The sequence below is a fragment of the Aspergillus thermomutatus genome (assembly GCF_002237265.1).
Source record: "Aspergillus thermomutatus strain HMR AF 39 chromosome Unknown NODE_126, whole genome shotgun sequence".
NCBI lineage: Eukaryota > Fungi > Ascomycota > Eurotiomycetes > Eurotiales > Aspergillaceae > Aspergillus > Aspergillus thermomutatus.
This window is the reverse complement of record NW_020798175.1, coordinates 1-20,045: the sequence shown is the minus strand read 5'-3', so window position 1 is coordinate 20,045 and position 20,045 is coordinate 1. Positions and strand designations below refer to the sequence as shown.

Here is a 20,045-nt window from a genome sequence, read left to right as displayed (position 1 = left end):
CCCTTACCTTTCGGGGCCAAAGGCCCATCGCCCTACCTATGTGGGTAGAGACAATGGGGTTCTTGCCGTCGCCCTGCTTTGTGCCATCCTGCTCAATCCTCTTTCTACCCACTGGGGTTTGGTGTACTCCTTACCTCTTCCAGGTGTCCTTCTCATCATTCTCACCATGCACCGATCATGGAACAGCTGGTGTTCCCTTCGGCGGATGCTATTTGCAGGTGCCATGGGTGCTTGCGGTGTTCTCACCTACTTGATGTGGTTTGGAATGAACTCAGACCGTGATAATGTCCCCCCGCTACTCACACAACTCATCCCAGCAGGCCACTGCACCTGCCAATCATCCACTTCATTTCAATGCTCGGACTGCCTCACCTGTCTTGCCTCACCGCCGTCAACCGAACCGGAACGCCTTTCAACTTGGAGTTTCCAGTACGGGCGAGACGACCAGGACCTGGGTTTGAGCAAGAGTCAGTGCCAGGCATCATTCCCCGGTCTCTTCCAGGACATCCACCGAGGAGTCGAGTATTGGAGGTCGCGAGGGGGCATATCAATAGACGATCTGAGCGCGACACCATTCGAAGATGGCATGGCCCGCGCTATCATCTCTAATGGAGAATTGTATGTGGTGGCGACGAAAGCAAAGGGGGATGACCACCGGCGCAAGATCCTTGCTACTCTAGGATCTATCTATCGGGCGCTATCTGCGTCCTCTGATCGTACCTCTCACCCCACAATCGAGTTTATCTTCTCAATCGAAGATCGCGTGGATGACGTTCACGCTGTTGGCCACCCGGTCTGGGTATTATCAAGGAGAGTATCCGAGGAGTCTGTCTTTTTAATGCCAGATTTCGGGTATTGGTCCTGGGCCAAGAGTAACATCGGCCCATATGGGCAGGTCGTAGAGCGCGTCATGGCTGCTGAATCCGAGCTGAGATTCGCGGATAAACAACAGAAGATAGTTTGGCGGGGGAAGTTGAGCTTTGCACCAAAGCTGCGTCGGGCACTCTTGGACATTGCACGAGGTGAGCCTTGGAGTGATGTGAAGGAGTTAGATTGGAGCCAGAAGGCCAACTTCTTAACAATGGAGGATCATTGCCGATACATGTTTATTGGGCATGTTGAAGGTACGTTTCCTCGCTTTTCTTGTTATCACTTCAACTTTGCTGCACATGGCTAATAGATATACATCTATATCCAGGTCGCGCTTACTCGGCCTCCCTCAAGTACCGTCAAGCCTGCCGGTCCGTTGTCGTTGCACATAAGCTGCAGTATATCCAACATCACCACTATCTCCTTGTATCCTCCGGTCCGGAGCAGAACTACGTTGAAGTTGAGAGAGACTTCTCCGATCTCCCGAAACGAATGGACGAACTCTTAAAGAATCTGGAGAAAGCAGAGCGCATAGCCGATAACAACGTCAAAACCTTCCGAGAACGATACCTAACCCAAGCTGCTGAGGCATGTTATTGGAGAGCTCTGTGGGAGGGATGGGCCGAAGTCTCGTCGAATGTTACACGCGAGGTTGAACGGCCGGCGGTTGAAAGAGGACTACGGTATGAATCGTTTATGTTGCTTGACAATAAGGATATGTTTAAGTTTTCATTTGGGTTGGAGTAGAGAAGAAATTGTGGTATTTGTAAATAATAATATAACAGTTGAGCTAATGTTCTCGTTCAAGCTGTATGATTGACAAATCTCCATGAGACGACTGCCTTCGCAGGTTACCATGAGCTGATAATCAGCCCTAACTAGACCTCCCTGATAGAATTGATCCTACAGCAACCCAGTACCACGTGGCTAGCCTTCCATATAGTTGGTCGTCTATAATGGATATGCGTCGGGGAAGAGAAGGGACTGAGGATCAGATTAGAGCACAGGGGGCAACCAAAGCCTCATGACGGATATCGGAGGAGTCTGGAAGGGAGACAATCCGTTACACTGTATGAGAGTCGCAAGACGTTCAGATCTTCGATTTTTGATTTAGCCCTTGGATCATGCGTTCAAGTCTTCTATCATGATCGAAGAGCGTCTCTCGCAGTTCTCTACTTGAGAGCATCCGCAACATAAGCTCAGGTAGATAATAGATCAATAGAATGTATCACTTAAGACGGGTATACTTGGACGTCTGAAATAGCTATATCTCTCTCTGAGATTCTCCAAGAACAATTATCCAAGACGTTGATGGAAGCAAAGCCACCAATGTTGGCCAACCTCAATGCTACATGTCATATAAAGCCCTGCTTGACTAATGGAACTGGTAGAACTCTGGCTATCTGGTTGATTAGCTGTACTTACTATTCTACAACTGCTAAGGACTGCTAAAGCAAGCAAAATCGACTCTATGGATCGTGGAAGAAGCCTATCAACTCATGGATTCGTATCATAGCTAGTGGAGAGAAGCTCCCATCTACTTTGTACTACCGGGCCAGTTTGTATTTCACTCTAAGCAAGCCATTCTTTGAAACAGCACAAAGAGGAAGGCGATCTCAGTTTAACCTACCTCGCCGGAGTCTTATAATTATGTTAGGCAGTCAATAGGAGTCGCAATCATGGACCTTTTAGTAGTCTTTCCAGCGCAACATAACCAGCCCTTTCTGGGTAGAGCTTTAATTTTTGCATCCCAGCAATAGTTTTGAGTACTTTAACAGCACCAAGTCGTTGAAGGAAGGTGACTGTCTCTCCCCAGAAGCATGATTGACCTTAATCAAGATTAGATGTAGCTTGGCAAGGTGGTCAAGTAGAGGGAGTGCTTCATTGTAATGGCACTCCTGTAATTCAGGTGAGAAGCACTTTTGTCCTTCTAGGTGAGAATAAAGACCACGCGAATGCTTTTCAGTTGAGGAGGAGAAGCTACACCTGACCATATCCTCAAACAAGGATATTGCTCTTCTGGAGTTATGGTGGTGGCTCTTGTTAAATAAAACAATCAATCTGCATGAATACCGCCATAAAACTATTGATTTTTAGGTTATAAGCTGATACTGGTTTCAGGACTCAGATATGTACACATATCTGTCTATGGATGGGTATGTCATCTATTAGCTGGCAACTGGGACATTTCTGATGTTGGGATCTATTAACCTCTCCAGTGACTCTTATACCAAGAATCCAGTGACGGACTATCTGCAGAGACGCAGTAGTTAATCTGATAGCTAGTCTTAGCCACTGTCTCACCCTCTTGCTCTTATTAAACACCTGCAGGTCACTATTCTGGATTATGCAGAGCAATATGAGCAGGCTTCTGGTGACTGTAACCCACCTATTAGAGCTCTTTGCTAGCTATGTAGGATATGACACACAAGTAACTCATGGAATGTTCACTAGTGGGTTAGTAAATTCTATGTAGCATAAAGTGATCCCTCCTAAGTGCGGTCCTGTCGTGCACCTTCAAAGGCAAGATCTTTCCTGGAAATACACTGAGCATTGAGATTGACCATTTAGGTATGTTGCATGGCGACCTCTTGCTTTCTATCTAAGTACACAACGTGTGTTCAGGCATTAAGGTCCTTTCAGCACAATCCATGATAGAGCAGCCATTGATGGCATATGTTTTTATACGCCAAGGCAGCCAGCAGCCGGGCATGGGAATAGAACTCGACAAATAGAGTGCAGGTGCCCGTTTGGTTTGGCAAACCGCTGACAAGTATTTCGAGATAACATATGAAGAACATATGGTGAGGCCTCTGGTACTCCATTGAGAGTCATCTTATCTGACTAGTCCTAGGATTTTCCATTACCCATATCGTCCGGGACAATCCAAAGACCCTGACGGTATACTTTGGAGGAGTCAAGGGCCGTGCAGTTGGCGAGAACTATATCTCTCTCAAGCTCGACGCAGTGAGTGACAATGGAACGGTGATTTCCAAGAGTCTTCTCTGATATCACCGCACCAACTCGATCATACACGTTTCGATCGACCAACGGCCTGCTTCATCAGACGCAGTTCCCGCAGCCTGCTTTGGCCCTTATGGTGATTTTACGATTCGAAGACATGCGTGACAAGGTATCGTCAAGGAAGACGGTTTGCTTGCTTGCCACTCGCTGGATGAGTATGTGGCGCTGGCCGCAATGGGCAACATCTTTACCGTCGAGGAAGTCTCTGTGCTGGTTTTCTACCATGGACTGAAGATGCAGAATGCCGTCAAGAGTGACGCCAATGGGGCCACGGACTACTCGATGTGCGCTGTCAATCCGACTCGTGTGTCCAAGGAATCCAGCAAAAAGGACCTGCATTGGTGTGTGGCTGAGATTGCGTAACACTCGTAGACTCCTCGAGCTTGTCGATTACAACGTTGCTAACATGCAATACATCTGTGCTGGAGATGTGAGTGTTGCAAATGTCTCAGCCGCAGTATCAATGAACTAATGTATATATGTCTCCAGCTTCGTGGGTTGGCCACCCTTTCGGCGCTCATGAATGCAATCGCAGCTGGCTCACTGAGTACTTCCTGTGTCGAGGAGATGCAGAACTTCATTCAGAAGACTCTGACCCATCTTGAATCAGCAAAGCAGCCTCTGGTTCTGCAACGAAGCCGAGCCACGATGCCCTTGAATGTCAATGTGCCTTTCCATAGTAGCCTTCTACGTCCGGGGGTGGATTCCTTCCGCTATCTCCTTCAAAGACATATCTCCGAGGCGATGCTCGACCCGCGTGGACTAATCGGGAAATATACCCCAACCTTATCGCCAATCCTTTTGAGCTCTCCAAGAAGTATATCCAAGGCATTCTGGATCTAACCAACAGTCCCGTTCTGGGGACTATCATCCAAAAAGTGAGTTCAAATGAATTATTTGTGACATTCAAGCACTAAGAGATACTTTTTCCCAATGGCCGTTTCCCGAAGACCGACAGGATAAGATGGTGTTGAATTGCTGCGGAGATATATAAACTGCGTAGCATTTACACAATGACACTCCGCTATGACTTACCAGGGCATCCTCGGGACACTCCATAGGGCTGTAATGATATTTAAACTCTAGTATTGACTACTCTACCTAAAATTCTGATTTGACTGCAGAATGGCACGAATTGTGATGATTTTGCCTAGTCTCGGAGGCGCGGAGGAAAAAAAAAAAAAAAAAACCAAAAAGCAATGACCTACGCAGGATTCGAACCTGCAATCTCTTGATCCGTAGTCAAGCGCCTTACCATTGGGCCAGCAGGCCTGGAAGTTATAATGTGGAGTACATTTTGACTTCATAATCATAATCCTGCTTTAACAACTACAAACAGATGCATACTGGTAGAACGCGCCTAACCCTAAATCCTACCACCAGACTTGGGTCATATAACATGATAGCCACTACCCCGTATGACAGCAATGGCCTGTTAATATTGCACATTCGTATATGTTAATGAAACCAATCTCCAAAGAAACCAACAATACTCCATAAGTGTACTCCTTACTATTAGCGGGATAGACAGCTGCTGACCTCTAAACCACCGGACATGAGTCCCAAAACCGAATATGGATAGCGACAACTACTCTGTGATCCCTACAGCTGGGATGTTGGTCATGCTGTTAGAGTGCTTTATGTGGAGTGACCGGTGTATATAGAATGTAGACCAGATGCCATGCCACGCTGCAAACTAGTGGAACACGCGTTGGAGGTCAGCACCATTACAACAGGGCTTTTAGGGGATGGCTATGCAGTCTCCATCCTGAGATCTCAGACAAACAGAGCTAGTGGAGCCACTTTCCTTTTGAATGCTACCCAGACCCCTGAGCCTGAGAAGGACCATTAGACCGAGTTAGTCGCTGCAGATGCAGAGTCCATTTGAAGCTGGCAAGTACGAGCAGACCATTTAGCACGAGGGCCAAGAAGTATCCTCACCGGGGCTGCATGACTTAAGCCAGGAGTAAATATGCACAGTACCAAGAGACAGATATCAGCATTTATTTCCTACTGAGTTTTGAATGGTGCAGATATTGCTTCGAGAATTACGTGAAGGTTGCGATGTAAACACAGTATTCTCTCAGTCCACTGCGTTATAGGTCTGTATATAGGTATTCTGTATAGTAATGTATGTATGTATGTCAGATTGTATGTATTCCTTGTTAATGCAATCTACGACAGCTAGAGACGTGTCCCTGGACCCCAGGTCTTTTACTGAATCTTGAGTCAGACTTTATCACTGTGGGCGGTGATTCAGTTGCGACTGCCCTGCTAGCAGCCTACTGGCAGCGTGAGGGGTATCATGTTGCTGTTGAGGATCTGGTGGATGGATCTTGTGTATAGGAGATGGCTCAGACTCTGCTTGGTACACAAACGTGATTGCATTCTTATTCCTGTTCTTCCCTTTTATGTACCCGTTGGTGTTGATATTTAGTCCACTACTCCTGTCTAAGTGTCTATTAAACACATTGCTACCTATTTGAGCCAGCTCCCTTAATTCAATTTTCGTGATGTTGATAACCCTGCGGCCTATTCTATTGCGAGTTCTCGTACAGACATCTCTCTCGTTTAATTTATTTCCCTCTTTGGTTAGATTTACAGAACCATCTAATGGACAATGGCTGTGTTCTGTGGCTGTTCACGAGACGGTGAAACACCTAAGGATTTTAGCTTCCAGGCACCCCTGATTCCTCTACAATTCGCCTTTTTATAGAAATGTGTCTTGGATATCAATCGGTTGCTCAGTTAAGTTGGGATACATCTTGGCTACTTTATTTCGATGTCGAGACCTGATATATAACTCTGCCTGCTCATTAGGGACAATTGCTTTGCACAATGACAATCCAGCTGTCCGCACAGTACTATCATGGATCCCTCGACATTCATTGACCCTTATCTGACACTTCCAGACCAATTGGTGCTGCAGGAGCTTCTCAAGAATGAAGATGCAAAGAGTGTGTATCCAGGGTCCCAATCTTGCAACAGACAACTGATGCAAGCAGGCAAAACATCAAAATCATCCGAAACGGTCCAAATGCTACAGTGTCTGAACAATCCCAAGGAAGTAGGGTTTGATCCGACTGTTTTCCAGTTCTGGGATACCCATCAGTTGCGCACCCAACTGCCCCCGTTCGTCCGGAAATATGCCCTCGATCCCTATATCATCTGGGCTCAAGAAATCGTCCGGTACCCTACAGACGTGGTAATGCTCACTCATCTGTTGATCTATTTCGGAATATCTATTCCCAGCGCCATCTGGCTGCACTGCTATCACTTTACCTGGATCCACGGGTTGCTGCACTGGATCTTGCATGTCTGGTTCGCAGGCACGTACACACTCATGAAGCATCAATATGTCCATATGAACGGCGTCCTCGCCCCAAAGTATCAGATGCTCGACAGACTATTTCCCTACCTCGTGGATCCGCTGGTGGGCCACACCTGGAACTCATACTACTACCACCACGTTAAGCATCATCATGTCGAGGGCAACGGGCCGGCAGACCTCAACTCGACCATGTGGTATGACCGCGACTCAATCAAGGATTTTGCCTGCTATGTAGGCCGCTTCTTTTTCCTCATCTGGCTGGATCTGCCCCTGTACTTTCTGCGGACGGGAAAGCGGAGGTATGCCCTCAAGACGGCCTTGTGGGAGGGGAGCAACTACATGTTTATCTACCTGACGTGGAGATATGTCAACTCCCGCGCCGCCTTTTGCGTATTTATCCTACCACTGCTGACTCTTCGACTGGGCCTGATGGCGGGCAATTGGGGACAGCATGCCTTTGTGGATCCTGATGATCCTGCATCCGACTTTCGCTCGAGCATCACTTTGATCGATGTTGCGGTACGTCTTTGCGTCTCTCAGCTCCTTAGTTACAAACTGATGATAACACCATCTGCAGAGTAACCGCTTTTGTTTCAATGACGGCTACCACACCTCACACCATCTTCACCCGCGTCGCCACTGGCGGGATCATCCCGTAGCCCTGTTGAAAGACCGAGACCGCTACGCCAATGAAAACGCGCTCATCTTCCGAAACATCGACTACATGATGCTGACCGTCAAGTTGCTACAGAAGGACTACGAGTATCTCGCCAAGTGTATGGTGCCTCTGGGGACGCAGCAGGCCAATATGACCCTGCAAGAGCGGGCGGATATGTTGCGAAGCAGGACGCGTCGCTTTCCGACGGACTACCTGCAACGACACTCTCGGCGGAGGACTCGATTATAGTTGGCTATCTTATGTCGAATGGGAAAGAACGCACTCATGCGTCCAGTTGCACTTGTTTGGATACTCTCGGGGTAGACTCGGTCGACTTCGCTTGGCTGTGTGTTGTGCAAGAGTAGCGGATGAACGGAGGCTATCAAAGTGGAAATTATAACGCGACTTTAATCACCTTTGCAGGGGGTGACTGAGCTGAACCAGAAACCTTGGGGCATTGTACGTTGCATGAAAGTAATCTGTTACATCAACTAACAATACTCATAGTACCTATGATACATACTGCCATCTTCCAAGCCAAGCTGGTAACATCATTGGAGCGCCCAACGATCAATCTTGAAAAGCAGCAATTGGTTGATAATCAGCCTACAGCCCAAGCTCCGAGCCTTCACCAGCACCAATGGTAAGCTTAACCATATCCGTCGGATCCTCTTTGGCCTAGAGACTTGGCTTTTGGCACCGCCACACTGTCCGCTGCCTGGGCCATGGACACCGGGGATAGAGTAGCCAAGTAGTCTAACAGTAGCACAGTTCGCTACGTATTACTTTACGATTCCTTAGACTTACTCCGGAATCCTAGCCAGTAGTCATAGCTACTCCGTTAATTGTGCTCGGGACTAAATCTCTCGGATTCAGACCATCACTGGCGCAGTCGTTAGTAGGAGAATGTTGGCCAATGATCTCTCGGGTAGAACAGCATGTTCCCTAGCTGCTGTCAGGGTCATTAGGTTATTCGTGATCTCATTCCAGGGGTGAGCTGCTCAGACATTGTACTTGTAGACGGTGATGTCTCCAGTCCGCTGTTCGCTTCCTTGAGGGTCCAAATGCAGGCTCTTCCGGAGACTCTTTGCTCTTCTCCACAGGTATACTAGGCGTAGGGTTGAGTATGTTCCCTTTCGCCGATGCATTCACCTCTCTGTAAGTCACTTTGTCCGCCAGCCATCGGTGTCAGGAATTACGATATTATCCGCATACGTGATTCGATGCACTGTCTGGTCAGATCAATGCACTGTAGTGACTTGAGAGCACCGTCTACCTGCACAGCCATACCAACACCCAGAATTCATGTTCTAAGATTGACTAAACCATTCAAGCTTGGCTTTATAATCTGGTCTGATGTGGCTACTAGTAATGTGAAAGTCGTACTGCTAGTGAGATGCTAGCGTCTAGTGCTTACACCTCTCAGTCAGATGAGGCCTATGAGGCCGCTTATGGCGTACATGGCATCAATACAGAAAAGGTCTGATACATAGCGCATTGCATGTAGTAAAGCAGTACAAACAGTCAAAGATTGATAAACAGCTAGGCTCTGTAGAGTATGGAGAGCCGACTTTGGGCAAGCGATGAGCACGCTCTGTTAGCACAACACTGTGCCTCCATATTCCGTGATCCCTGTCAGATCCTGGGGCAATTTAACCACGCATACTAGACACAAAGCTGAAACTAAGCTAGACTACAAGCAATGTAGCCTAATCTAATCTCTACCTATTTGCAAATCACCTAGTATCTAACTGTGCTGACAGCTTGAAAGAATCCAGTAGCCTAATGAGAATCCAATCAACAGCCATGTCGCCTTTCCCCTCCACGACTATTTGACTCTTAACCACCGAGTTTCGGCCCAATAAAAACTGTTGATATAGATCTAATCTCCGAAAAGAACTGTCGCCATGCGCTGTGACTGGTCCATTTGCCAGGTACATGCACAGGCAACCCTCTATACCTTGCTGATTCCGGAAATAGAATCAGGAGGTGGGCATGGCGGATCATTGTATGTATCATGCAGCCGCAACAACAACAAACACATAGCAAGGAATATTGCGATGTTCCAAATCCAGCTTTAAACCATGACTGCCCTTGAAGGATATGGGAAAGCGTCTATTTAATCTTTCTATCTCATTTTCATGCATCTCGCACTGTGTCACCTTCCCTTTTTATTGTGATTGAGTTGCTGGCTATCATCGATCTTTCATTTCCATTCCTGGTTGCTGGAACCAACTCTATCAGATATGCGTATGCAACTCTCATTACTTCTTCTATTGCTCATTTATGCAATTGGGGTGCTTGCTGTGCCTGCGCCGACTCCTGCTCCCACTCCTGGTCCTACTACAACCGACATCGCCCGTGTCCAGCGACGAGCCACAGAAACAACCAATGATTATGACCCCCATATCACAATTGACGTTCCCAAGATCTCGATCAAGCCCTTCAGTCTGTCGCTGGATCTGCCTTCCAACACCTGCACACCTACCGTTACTCCCGATGCGAATGGCTGGGTTCCAGCAACCGAGTGCAATGCCCTCTACCAGTACTACCCATCCTTTGGCGCTGCAATCGCCTTTTCCGTTCTCTTTGGTGTCTTGATGATTACGCATTTTGTCCAGGCCACCGTTTACAAGGCAGGGTTCGTCTGGGTCATCTTGATGAGCGCGACATGGGAATGTGTAGGGTTTGTGACACGCACACTGAGTACGCGGAATCAGCAGGACAGTACTCTTGCCACAATCACTCAATTGTTTATTCTTTTGTCTCCATTGTGTACGCCTTTCCTCTCGCCTTCTCCTTCTCATTCAGGTAGATGCTAATCATCTTCAGGGGTCAATGCATTCGACTACATGGTTCTGGCTCGGATGATCCACTTCTTCGTACCGGACCGCCGAATAGGCATCTTCAAACCCTCCCTGCTCGCCATGATCTTTGTCATTTTGGACCTGGGGTCCTTTGTCATCCAGTTGATTGGAGGTGGCATGGCTGGACCCGGGGCGGACCACGACACGATGATGAAGGGTATTCACATCTACATGGGCGGTATCGGAATCCAGGAATTCTTCATTGTCCTCTTCCTGTTCATCGCGATACAATTCCACCGCCAGATGCTTCACCTAGATCGCCAAGGAAGTCTGGTCGGAGTAAAGGCCAAATGGAGAGGCTTGCTATATGCGTTGTACGCGAGTCTGCTGTTCATCACTGTGCGCATCATCTTTCGCCTGGTGGAATTCTCCTCTGGGAACGACGCTTCAAATCCCATTCCACGGCATGAGTGGTACATGTACGTTTTCGACGCAGTTCCAATGTGGGTTGCCATTGCGGTTTGGAACGTGGTACATCCGGGGGCTATCATCAAAGGCCCCGACGCAAGGATGCCACCAAGTCCTCTGCGCAAGGTCTTCTGTTGCGCATGCTGTTGTTCCTGCTGCAAAAAGCGAAAGAACAAGGACATGCAGAAGATTCCGGATAATCATGACCTAGGAGGAGACGAGATGTTGCCGCTGCGTGAGCGGGCGGCTTCCCCTTACAGATGATGATCACCGCGATTGATTCTCTGCTAGTTTTATACTTTCTTTTCTTCTCGAAGATACTTGTCTTTTCACTCGGATTTATATGTCGGCATTTCATTGCATTCCTGCGTTGTGAGGTCACTGCACAAAGGTCTGTGGCCTGGTCGTATGACTTGTTTCAGGTTAGACATTCTCCATGTGTATCTAGATATTCTAATCTCGATTGACAATTACCCTGCATGTTCGCCAAAATGCATACGTACGAGACGGTAGGCATCACCTTTATCAGAATTAATCCGGTGACTGCTATCGAAACAACATACTGAGTATAGGAAGCGCTGCTTACGCAGTTCTCCAGACCTAGCGTGCTCAACATTGACATTTCCAATGGAGAACCAGGACAGCAGATCGGACAACGCAGAAGTCCATAGCTGCAGGTGACAGCACACCTGCGACGCAACCCCTCAGAGGGTTTCATGCATCTGTCTAGAAAATTCTAAGTGAAAGAAAATGCTGTAAGCGCCTTGACTCCTCATCTCACTAGAGAAGTACCTCAACCCACGACTCTAACCCAATATGGACACGCAGGGAGTCAGGCCCATATGAGGCAAATTCCTGCTTCATTTGCCATTTTGACGCCAACATCTGCTCAAACTGGCAACATCTAAGGGATATCGCAGCCAGAAAAACCAGGCAGTGATCATGCACTCCTGGATGAATGCGTGCTATTACAGACGAAGCTGATCGCAGAGATGCTGAGTCCATTCTATAGGCCGACATGAGAATGATCCTGTCAGGTCGAAAGTCCCCACAGCGGATGTGCCATCATTAGCCCGTGAGAGGTAATACAATGTGGATTCACAAAGACGCCTTATTTCTGCTAATTGACGCACGTCGCTTTTGATTAGGGCTTTCAAGATATAGCTCCTCACTTGGGGCTGGAATCACACTTGCACTTTTGCTTAGCCTAGAAATTTTTTCAGAAAGTACACCACCCAGACATTCAATGAGCAGTACTTCGAGGTGGCCTTGCAGTCTTTGTGCCAAAAGGAGTCCCATTGGCCCCTCCTCTCACCATCTGTCGTTCTTCATCAGAGATAAGAGACCCATCATGATTTGGAGATAGCGCTATAAACATCAGATATGTCCCTCCAATCACCCCAGCGATGCTCATGAGTGCGCGATTGCGTGTTCTGTATGACGTATCAGCTGAATATCGACATCTTGAATATAAGAAGACCATAGACACGCGAGATGGCATGGAATTGGTTCATGCAAGAAAGACGAACTTAGCCGATGGTCTGGGAATGCGAGTCGATGCAGTACCTGCTGCGGCCATTCTGAGAGATTTAGAATGAAGTCTCACAGAGACCTTTTGAAATAGAGAGTCATTCACATTGGGAAATGGACAAGTATGCCAAACTGTCCGCATTCTGGTGGAAAATATACTGAGAGTATTGCTTGGTTTTAGGTTCAGACAAGAGGCAAATGACATCACCACTGGATTCTGCGCAAAGCTTTGGATATCCACACAATATTACATCGAATAGAATTTGCATACGAATAGGAGAAAAGATCAGTGAGATCTCCATTCTACGAGTCATACATGTGTGGAAGGGACATGAGGCGAGCTGTGTCGGAGTTTCGCCAAGGGACGCATGACATACGGCCGGGTCAGTATACAGGTCTTGAATAGTACATAGAATAGATGATTCATATAGTCTGCGAATCAGCTATCAGCGTAGGTCACTTAGAGGAAGTCCTTCTGGTCACAGCTTCTCGGATCGTGGAATCTGCACAATCCGAGAAAATCCGCTTGTCGTCCCTTTGTGATACATCTCCCAGAACGCCGGCACCTTCATAACAGCTTCGGTCAACTTCCGTAGACCGGTCATTCCTCTCTCAGCATGAGCAGCCGGGACCTCTGGGTCAGGAAGATTCAAAGAATTATTGAACACCTCAAGCGACAATGCACCTTTGTAGCCCGTAGCCAGGACAGCAGCGGCCACGAGATGTGTAGGCACATACCCCCCACGCGATGTTTCGCCAGGAAACAATCGATGGCCTCGAGACCAAGGCAGCAAAGCCGGAATCTCAGGATCCAAAGGGGGCTGGAATTTCGATGGGTCGATCAACTCTGCATCTCCGATCTGAAAGAAGAAAATACGATCGCCGGGGACGGACGCCACCAGACCAGCCAAGGAGGCACAAAGCACATCCACCGACTCTTCGATAGTGGGATATATGCGCCCATGACCGGCAGGATTGTACGGATCCGCCCATTCCACAGCAAGCACATTGAACGCATCCACAATCAATCCCACATTCGGCCGGTTCGCCATCCGCACAACCTCCCACGTCGAGGCCCATGTGTTCCGCTGTGCCCAGGACAATCCTTCATACCCGATCTTCAGCAACGGTCCACCATCCGCATCCGAGAACGCTTTAGCCATATCGCCAAGTTCCGCCAGGTCTCTCGCGACAGTCTTGAGGTCTGATGTCACGCCGTCGTCCATGCGGATATTCGCGCACATGAAGACGAGATCAGTATCGAATGCACGCATGAACGGGAACCTCTTTGCCACCAGGTCTAATGTCTCGCGACGCTCGACAGGGTCCTTGATGCCTTCGATCTTCCGCAGTGGCTGGGTGCACGCGATCCGCATGCCCAAGCCCTTGACCAGGTCTCCGAGCTTCTTCGCTACCCGGAGGTTATCCGGAGTCGCCTCCCATAGTTGACCACCGGGGAGACCGTGTTCTTCTAGATACCCCGCCCAGCATTCATCAAATAGGTCGATTTGGCGATATCCTGCTCTGGCGGCTTCCCGTAATCGAGGCTCGAGTTTGTGGTGCTTGGCGTACCCGAGTGAGAGCGTGGCTATACCGAACTCGTTCGGGATGGACGTTGGAGGCCATGAGACGGGCATTTTCGTTGACCTAATATACTGAGAGAATTCACTGCGAATTCAAATCAATCGAATGACCGAGTTGAAATATGGGCTCGCTCGCATCCGGTCACTTAATTTAAGCCCCGGGTTGTCTCCGCACTGCCGGATAAAAGCTTGGGGACACCGCGGGGTGAACACTTTCCCGCAGCAAGCATTGGCCAGTGGTGATGCAAAAAGAGAGAAATAAGCCAAATGCAGCAACATCCGACTTGCTAGAAAGGGTCTGATATTCCCGTTCCACCTGAATTGAGAATGTACTTATACTTATATCTCCGAGGCCCAAGCCCTCTACACAGCGATCTTGATAACTAGTGCACGGGGATGTGGGCTATAAGACCGTGTAAAAGTGCGATATAAAGAGCAATAGCCCCATGAGGGGCTCAAGGACGTCCCTTTACAAGGTGATACTCGGACTAAGTGAGGGTTGAAAATGAGTCAGGCGTGTGATACGGCAGCTTATGTGCATCCTTCATCTAAATATGACTTGCAGAGGGCAGCGAGAGTTCGAAAGAAAGAGATCTCATACTTCTGAATATTGGTGAATGTCGAAGATGGGATCAGTCTAATCAAGAGGCGATCTGTATACTCGATCGTGCCCGGCTCGTGGCTTAGACCGGGTGAACAAATGCGATCCGATCTATCTACTTTGTTACACCAAACGATTATAATCATAAGTGAGCTCATCAATGCTGGATATCACCACTTGACTCTAGGAACCTTCAGCGTCGGGAATCTTCGTTCATAGCGTACTATCTCGTTGGGATCCGGCACGTATTCGTCACGACCATCCACACGCAGCTCTGTACCCATGACCATCATTACCATTCCATCCCTAGCCTTGTTAGTCTTATGCTCCTCCATCTCGAAGAGAAGACTCACCTGCAACCTGTTGGCCACATCACTGACATACGAAGCAGTAGCGTCCTGGGGATCATTCAAATCATTGAAGTTAATGCTGCCCGAGTTATAGCCACGGAGCACATTGTACGGGTTGCCACCGGTGTCGGCCCCAACATTGTCATTGTTGAACCATTGAACGAGACCACCGCCTTGTGCCGTGCCTTGGGTACCGTCGATGATCATCTGGGTGATGCTTCCCTGTGGATCGTTGGGATCGAAGGAGACGGAGCCGGCGTAGGCTTGCATCAGCCCGCAATTCTCGACGCCATTGTTCGTGCAGCCAACGTAGACGTTGCCGCTAGACTGTGAGGGATTAGCGTATTGATCGAAGAGGTGAGAGGTTCTGCCATACCTCTTGCATAACCACCGCCAGAATCAACCGAGGATCGACCTTGGCCGCGGCAGATACTTCGACGATGGCATTCCAGATATCTCCCTGAATGGGACCCGATTCGACCAGTGCCATGGAGGTTTGCTGGTTCAAACCAAACATCGCCGTGAAGCCCATCCAGTTCGCAAACGGTGGGAAATTAGCAGCCGGCCCGCCGAAGCAGTAGTAATATTCTGGATCCTGGTATGCGGCTGCTCCGTCGGTCAGAGAAGAGCTATACCAGTTTAACCCGTTACCGGTGACCACAGCGCTGTTGCCATCGCCGGAGCTGCCACTGCCACTGCTACCACCGTTGGAGCTTGTGTCCACATTGTGAAGATACGCGGCGACGACTCCGCCCCATCCGCCATTGTTGTCGCTTTCCTTTGCGGCGGCAACAGTGTTTTCGAGCACGATGTTGCTGATCGCCTTGACGTTGGTACCATAGAGATATACCGAGCCAGCGGATGACAGGATGCGGACGGCGTTCGCCTGGCAGTCCCCGGTACATCCACCGTTGTGGTTGAAGAACGCCCAGACGCAGCCTCCATAGAGGAACAAGTTCGAGGAGCCCCGGATGCGCTCAAAGAGCGCCATGCGGCATCCTGCATCGCTGGCGTCGCAGTTGCTGAAGTTGGGATCGCTGTCGATCAGGTTCGAGGACCATGGCGCAGGGGCCAGGTCCGGACTTCCCCAGCCCTGCCAGTAGGGGGTTTCGCTCTGCTGGAAGGCGGAGAAGACGTTCTGGGCGTACTCGAAGTTGTACTGGTAGAGGGTGTGGTGTTCCATGGCCGTTCCGACGAGCCAGGTACCCTTGGTCGCTTCGACGAGGAGACCACGGCCGGTGGCGACGGTGGTTGTGTCGGGGCTGCCGTCCAGGTTGTGGTCGGCTGTCCATCCCCACATGTTCTCGATATACACAGAGGAAGTGCTGGTCAGATGAAGCAGGCCCCAGGCGGCTTTGCATTGGTCGGGAGTGCCGTAGCAGTTTGTTTGTACTTTGGAGCCTACTGCACCGCCGATGCGGAAATGCGAGTTCCAGAATCCCACGTCGCCAGGAGCTGCACCGGCAATATTTACCTCAACCTACCTCGCAGTTAGTGGTAGCTGAGAAAAGGACCCTTGATGACCTACCAATTTGCAGCCCTGAAGAACATCGGCCACTGTAAACAGCATATCTGTGAACTGGGCAACGCCCACGTCACCCGCGTTGCCGACCTTGACCATTGTAGTCGGGGCATCAGGATTCCAAAAATTCGAGCCAGTAGCACTGATAGCCGAGGCATATGCATCCCCGACAATAATCGAACCAGCGGGGACAAAGATAGTCCCCGTCACGATGTACGTACCGGCAGGAAAGTAGATGATCTTGCATCCAGCATACTGGGCCAAGATGGCGTTGATGTTCGCCGTATCGTCGGTGGCGCCATCTCCCATAACAGGAAGACCGCTCACAGTCTTGATATTGATGAACTGGCCGGAAGAGTACTGAGAGTATGTGGGGGGTGCCATGGTAAAGTACTTGGAATTGGCTGCGAGAAGAACATTCGCACGAGCCGTGGTGACTTGCGAGCCTTGTGCTTTTGCAGGGGTGGTAGCTCCCCCTGAGTACTAACATGGCCGTGAGCGGGCAGGGGCAAGAAGCCAGGGTGGAGGATCGACTCACCAGATTTCCACGCACCCAGGTGTTTGTCACCGAGCCAGAGAGGACGACATTGTTGTTAAGAGAGACTGTGCTGCCGCTGTTGGTGCACTGCACATTATCCAGGATGATCGAGTTCTGAGCAGTAGCACCAGCATTGGAGGAGACGATCATGTTGCCGAGATAGTTGCCACTGGAATCGATGACCGTCAGTGAGCCAGAGATCCCGCTGGCATCAATACCCGTGGCACCGTTTGAGAGATTGCAATCCAGACAGACGAGCTCAAATGCCCCGGCCTTGATCCCAACGTTCGCCCCGTTGATGGTGATGCCCTTGAGGATCCATTGTTGGCCGCTCAACTCCATGCCGATAGCACCACCATTGAAGGTAAGATCGTTCTATAGAGGTCATTAAAAACTCTTGGGTCATGGTAGTCTCAGACTGACCAGAATAATATTGCTGTTCGAGTCATACTGGCTTGTCACGCCAACATGGTTCGAATACGAGGGCATGTTGAAAACAACATTCGTCAGCTGCGTGGCCTGCGAGACGGTCCAGTCCAACAAGGTGATTGACTTTGAAGCAGCAACGCTCGTGGAATCGATAATCACATTCTTGAAGCCAATGTAGAAGTTGACCGTGCCACCCAGGTGGCTATCTTTCCCGTAGACGATATGATCGTTGGGGAAGTTGGCGCTGGCTTTGAGAGTTGGTGGATTGAGGGCATCGCCCACAATGACAGTACCAACGAAGAGCTGGAGACTTCCGTCCATCCGGTACGTTCCAGCTGGGAGGTAAACGATTGCAGGTTGACCGGTGGTGCCCATGGAGTTGCTAGCCCGGTTAGGGCCATTGGAGGCACCAGCTAATGATAGTTAGCGATCCTCGAGTCTACATAGGCGTCAGACGGAGGGGATACCGTTGATAGCATTCTGAATAGCAACAGAGGCATCAGTGGCACCGGTGTTGTCCGCTCCAAAGTCGGTCACCACGTTTCGGAAGACCTTGTAGTTGTGCTTGTAGGTCGAGTCCAAGAAAGACGACTCTCCATTGTGGGTAATCGTCTCATACCAGAACTTGCTGGGACTATCGGGAGTTGGACCTCCACAGCTTGCTCGTTTATGGCTATCATGGCTTGTGAGGTTTCCCGCACGAGAGGCATGAGTAACCGGGTCCCAGGGTTGGGCAGTCTTGTTTTGAATTGGAAAAGGAATGGATCTATATCCTTGTCAGATTTCAGACCTGCTACTTGCGAAAAAAGGTGGCTTGCTGTTTATGGGGAACATAGTCAAGAGAAGGAACCCATTGTTCGACATTGAAAGTGCTAAAGTTGGTCGGAGTTTGCAAATGAGTGCCAGCAGGAAGAGCTGTAGAAAGAATCGAGAAAGAAAGACTCAAGGTCAGAAGCCAAGCGAATCTCGCCATTGCGACAAGATCAGCCCGGAGAAGGACTATGGCAGGGAGAGAAGGAGAGAATGAAAGGAGCGTCTGTGCTGGCCATGGAGCCGATGTTCACACTACACATTGAAGTATTTATATTTTGGAAGACTGCCTGTTGACCTCCGGCCAACGATTTGAAGAATCAGCACTAACTTTCAAGAAACCACTGTCCGTAGATTAAGTATAGGGGCAGTGAAGCACTGCGTACCAATCACGGCTGCATTTGTCTGCCATCGGACCTGGATTACCCTTTTTGGAAGAGCTGAAGGTTAGCAGATGCATTGCTAGAGATGAAAGGTGCCTCTGAATGCGACATGGTGGTCAGATAATAAGCAAGACGGCAAGTAGTGCAGGCACAATGTCACCTCGCTAATATGGATTAGGGAATTGGTCTCATCAACTTGACTCTAACGCAGGGGCATCCACCAAGGGAATACTCATTTGTAGGCTAGATCAGGAACGCTTCATGTCGTGTTCTTCACACTTGATTTGATGCATGACATTAGTATCTAGGTAGACTTTCATCAAGTAAGTATGAATAATATTAGTATGATTGGCCCGCTTCATTGCTCGTGCTTTTCAGCTGCTGAAGGAACATTGATTCCTATCTAAACAAGGATTTAAGGATTGTCTCCATGACTTTCAAGTATGGGGATATATCATATATGTTCAATTGTCAGCAATACCACTCTGAGAACTGAAAGACAAGCATCGTCAAGCATAGGGGGTGGACTTGCAGAATTTAGGGATAGGGACAAGATCACTGCTAACTACTCTTCTACTACTTTATCATAGGGGAATAATTAGTTAACTAACTTAGTTAGTTAACGTAATCGGACACCGAGCGAGCCACCACCTCAACCCCTGAATCTTACAACACACCAAATCATCATCAAGTTCAGTTCTTCATCAAATATGGCCTCAAAACAAGCAGATTCAACTATTAAATTAGAAGATCGCATATCCCTTGCAGTTAAAGCATTCAAAAATGGCCAGTTTAAGAGCATACGAGCTGCAGCTGCTGCATATGACGTCCCACGCTCTACCCTTACCCATCGAATTAGTGGTCGCAAAGCACGGGCTGATATACCAGCAAACTGCCTGAAGCTTAGCAGGCTAGAAGAAACTTCACTAAAGAAGTGGATTCTAGATATGGATGAGCGTGGCCTACCACCAACACATGCTATAGTACGCAAAATGGCAAATCTGCTACTGCATGAGCGAGAGGGGGAAGCAGTCAGCGAGAGATGGATTACTAGATTCATACGGCATGATGATATTATATCAAAATATACTCGCAAATATGACTACCAGCGCGCCAAATGTGAGGATCCAGAGGTTATCAG

General features: G+C 48.9%; 5 protein-coding genes across 5 annotated transcripts; 3 read left to right on the top strand and 2 right to left on the bottom strand.

Annotated features, from left to right (window-relative positions):
- Positions 1–166: 166 nt before the first annotated feature.
- On the top strand, positions 167–4,737 carry CDV56_102424 (uncharacterized protein; the record flags this gene model as incomplete). The annotated part of the gene is made up of 8 exons (XM_026756043.1): positions 167–1,124; positions 1,199–1,553; positions 3,368–3,441; positions 3,725–3,837; positions 3,938–4,003; positions 4,051–4,178; positions 4,267–4,324; positions 4,384–4,737. The coding sequence occupies 8 exons, from the start codon at positions 167–169 to the stop codon at positions 4,735–4,737; spliced, it is 2,106 nt and encodes a 701-aa protein (XP_026613468.1).
- Positions 4,738–6,763: 2,026 nt separating this feature from the next.
- CDV56_101969 (uncharacterized protein) lies at positions 6,764–8,132 on the top strand (the record flags this gene model as incomplete). Its single annotated transcript, XM_026755588.1, has 3 exons — positions 6,764–6,851; positions 6,900–7,744; positions 7,803–8,132. The coding sequence occupies 3 exons, from the start codon at positions 6,764–6,766 to the stop codon at positions 8,130–8,132; spliced, it is 1,263 nt and encodes a 420-aa protein (XP_026613467.1).
- Positions 8,133–10,129: 1,997 nt separating this feature from the next.
- On the top strand, positions 10,130–11,422 carry CDV56_101515 (RTA1 domain-containing protein; the record flags this gene model as incomplete). The annotated part of the gene is made up of 2 exons (XM_026755134.1): positions 10,130–10,658; positions 10,716–11,422. The coding sequence occupies 2 exons, from the start codon at positions 10,130–10,132 to the stop codon at positions 11,420–11,422; spliced, it is 1,236 nt and encodes a 411-aa protein (XP_026613466.1).
- Positions 11,423–13,167: 1,745 nt separating this feature from the next.
- Positions 13,168–14,325, bottom strand: CDV56_101074 (sugar phosphate isomerase/epimerase family protein; the record flags this gene model as incomplete). Its single annotated transcript, XM_026754693.1, has 1 exon — positions 13,168–14,325. One exon carries the CDS (start codon positions 14,323–14,325, stop codon positions 13,168–13,170), a length of 1,158 nt encoding a protein of 385 aa, XP_026613465.1.
- Positions 14,326–15,042: 717 nt separating this feature from the next.
- Positions 15,043–18,477, bottom strand: exg9 (putative exo-beta-1,3-glucanase; the record flags this gene model as incomplete). Its single annotated transcript, XM_026754063.1, has 6 exons — positions 15,043–15,549; positions 15,599–16,702; positions 16,751–17,227; positions 17,283–17,657; positions 17,706–18,124; positions 18,179–18,477. Coding segments are annotated over 6 exons (3,181 nt in total), but the record flags the coding sequence as incomplete, so codon positions are not given.
- Between the last annotated feature and the right edge of the window lie 1,568 nt (positions 18,478–20,045).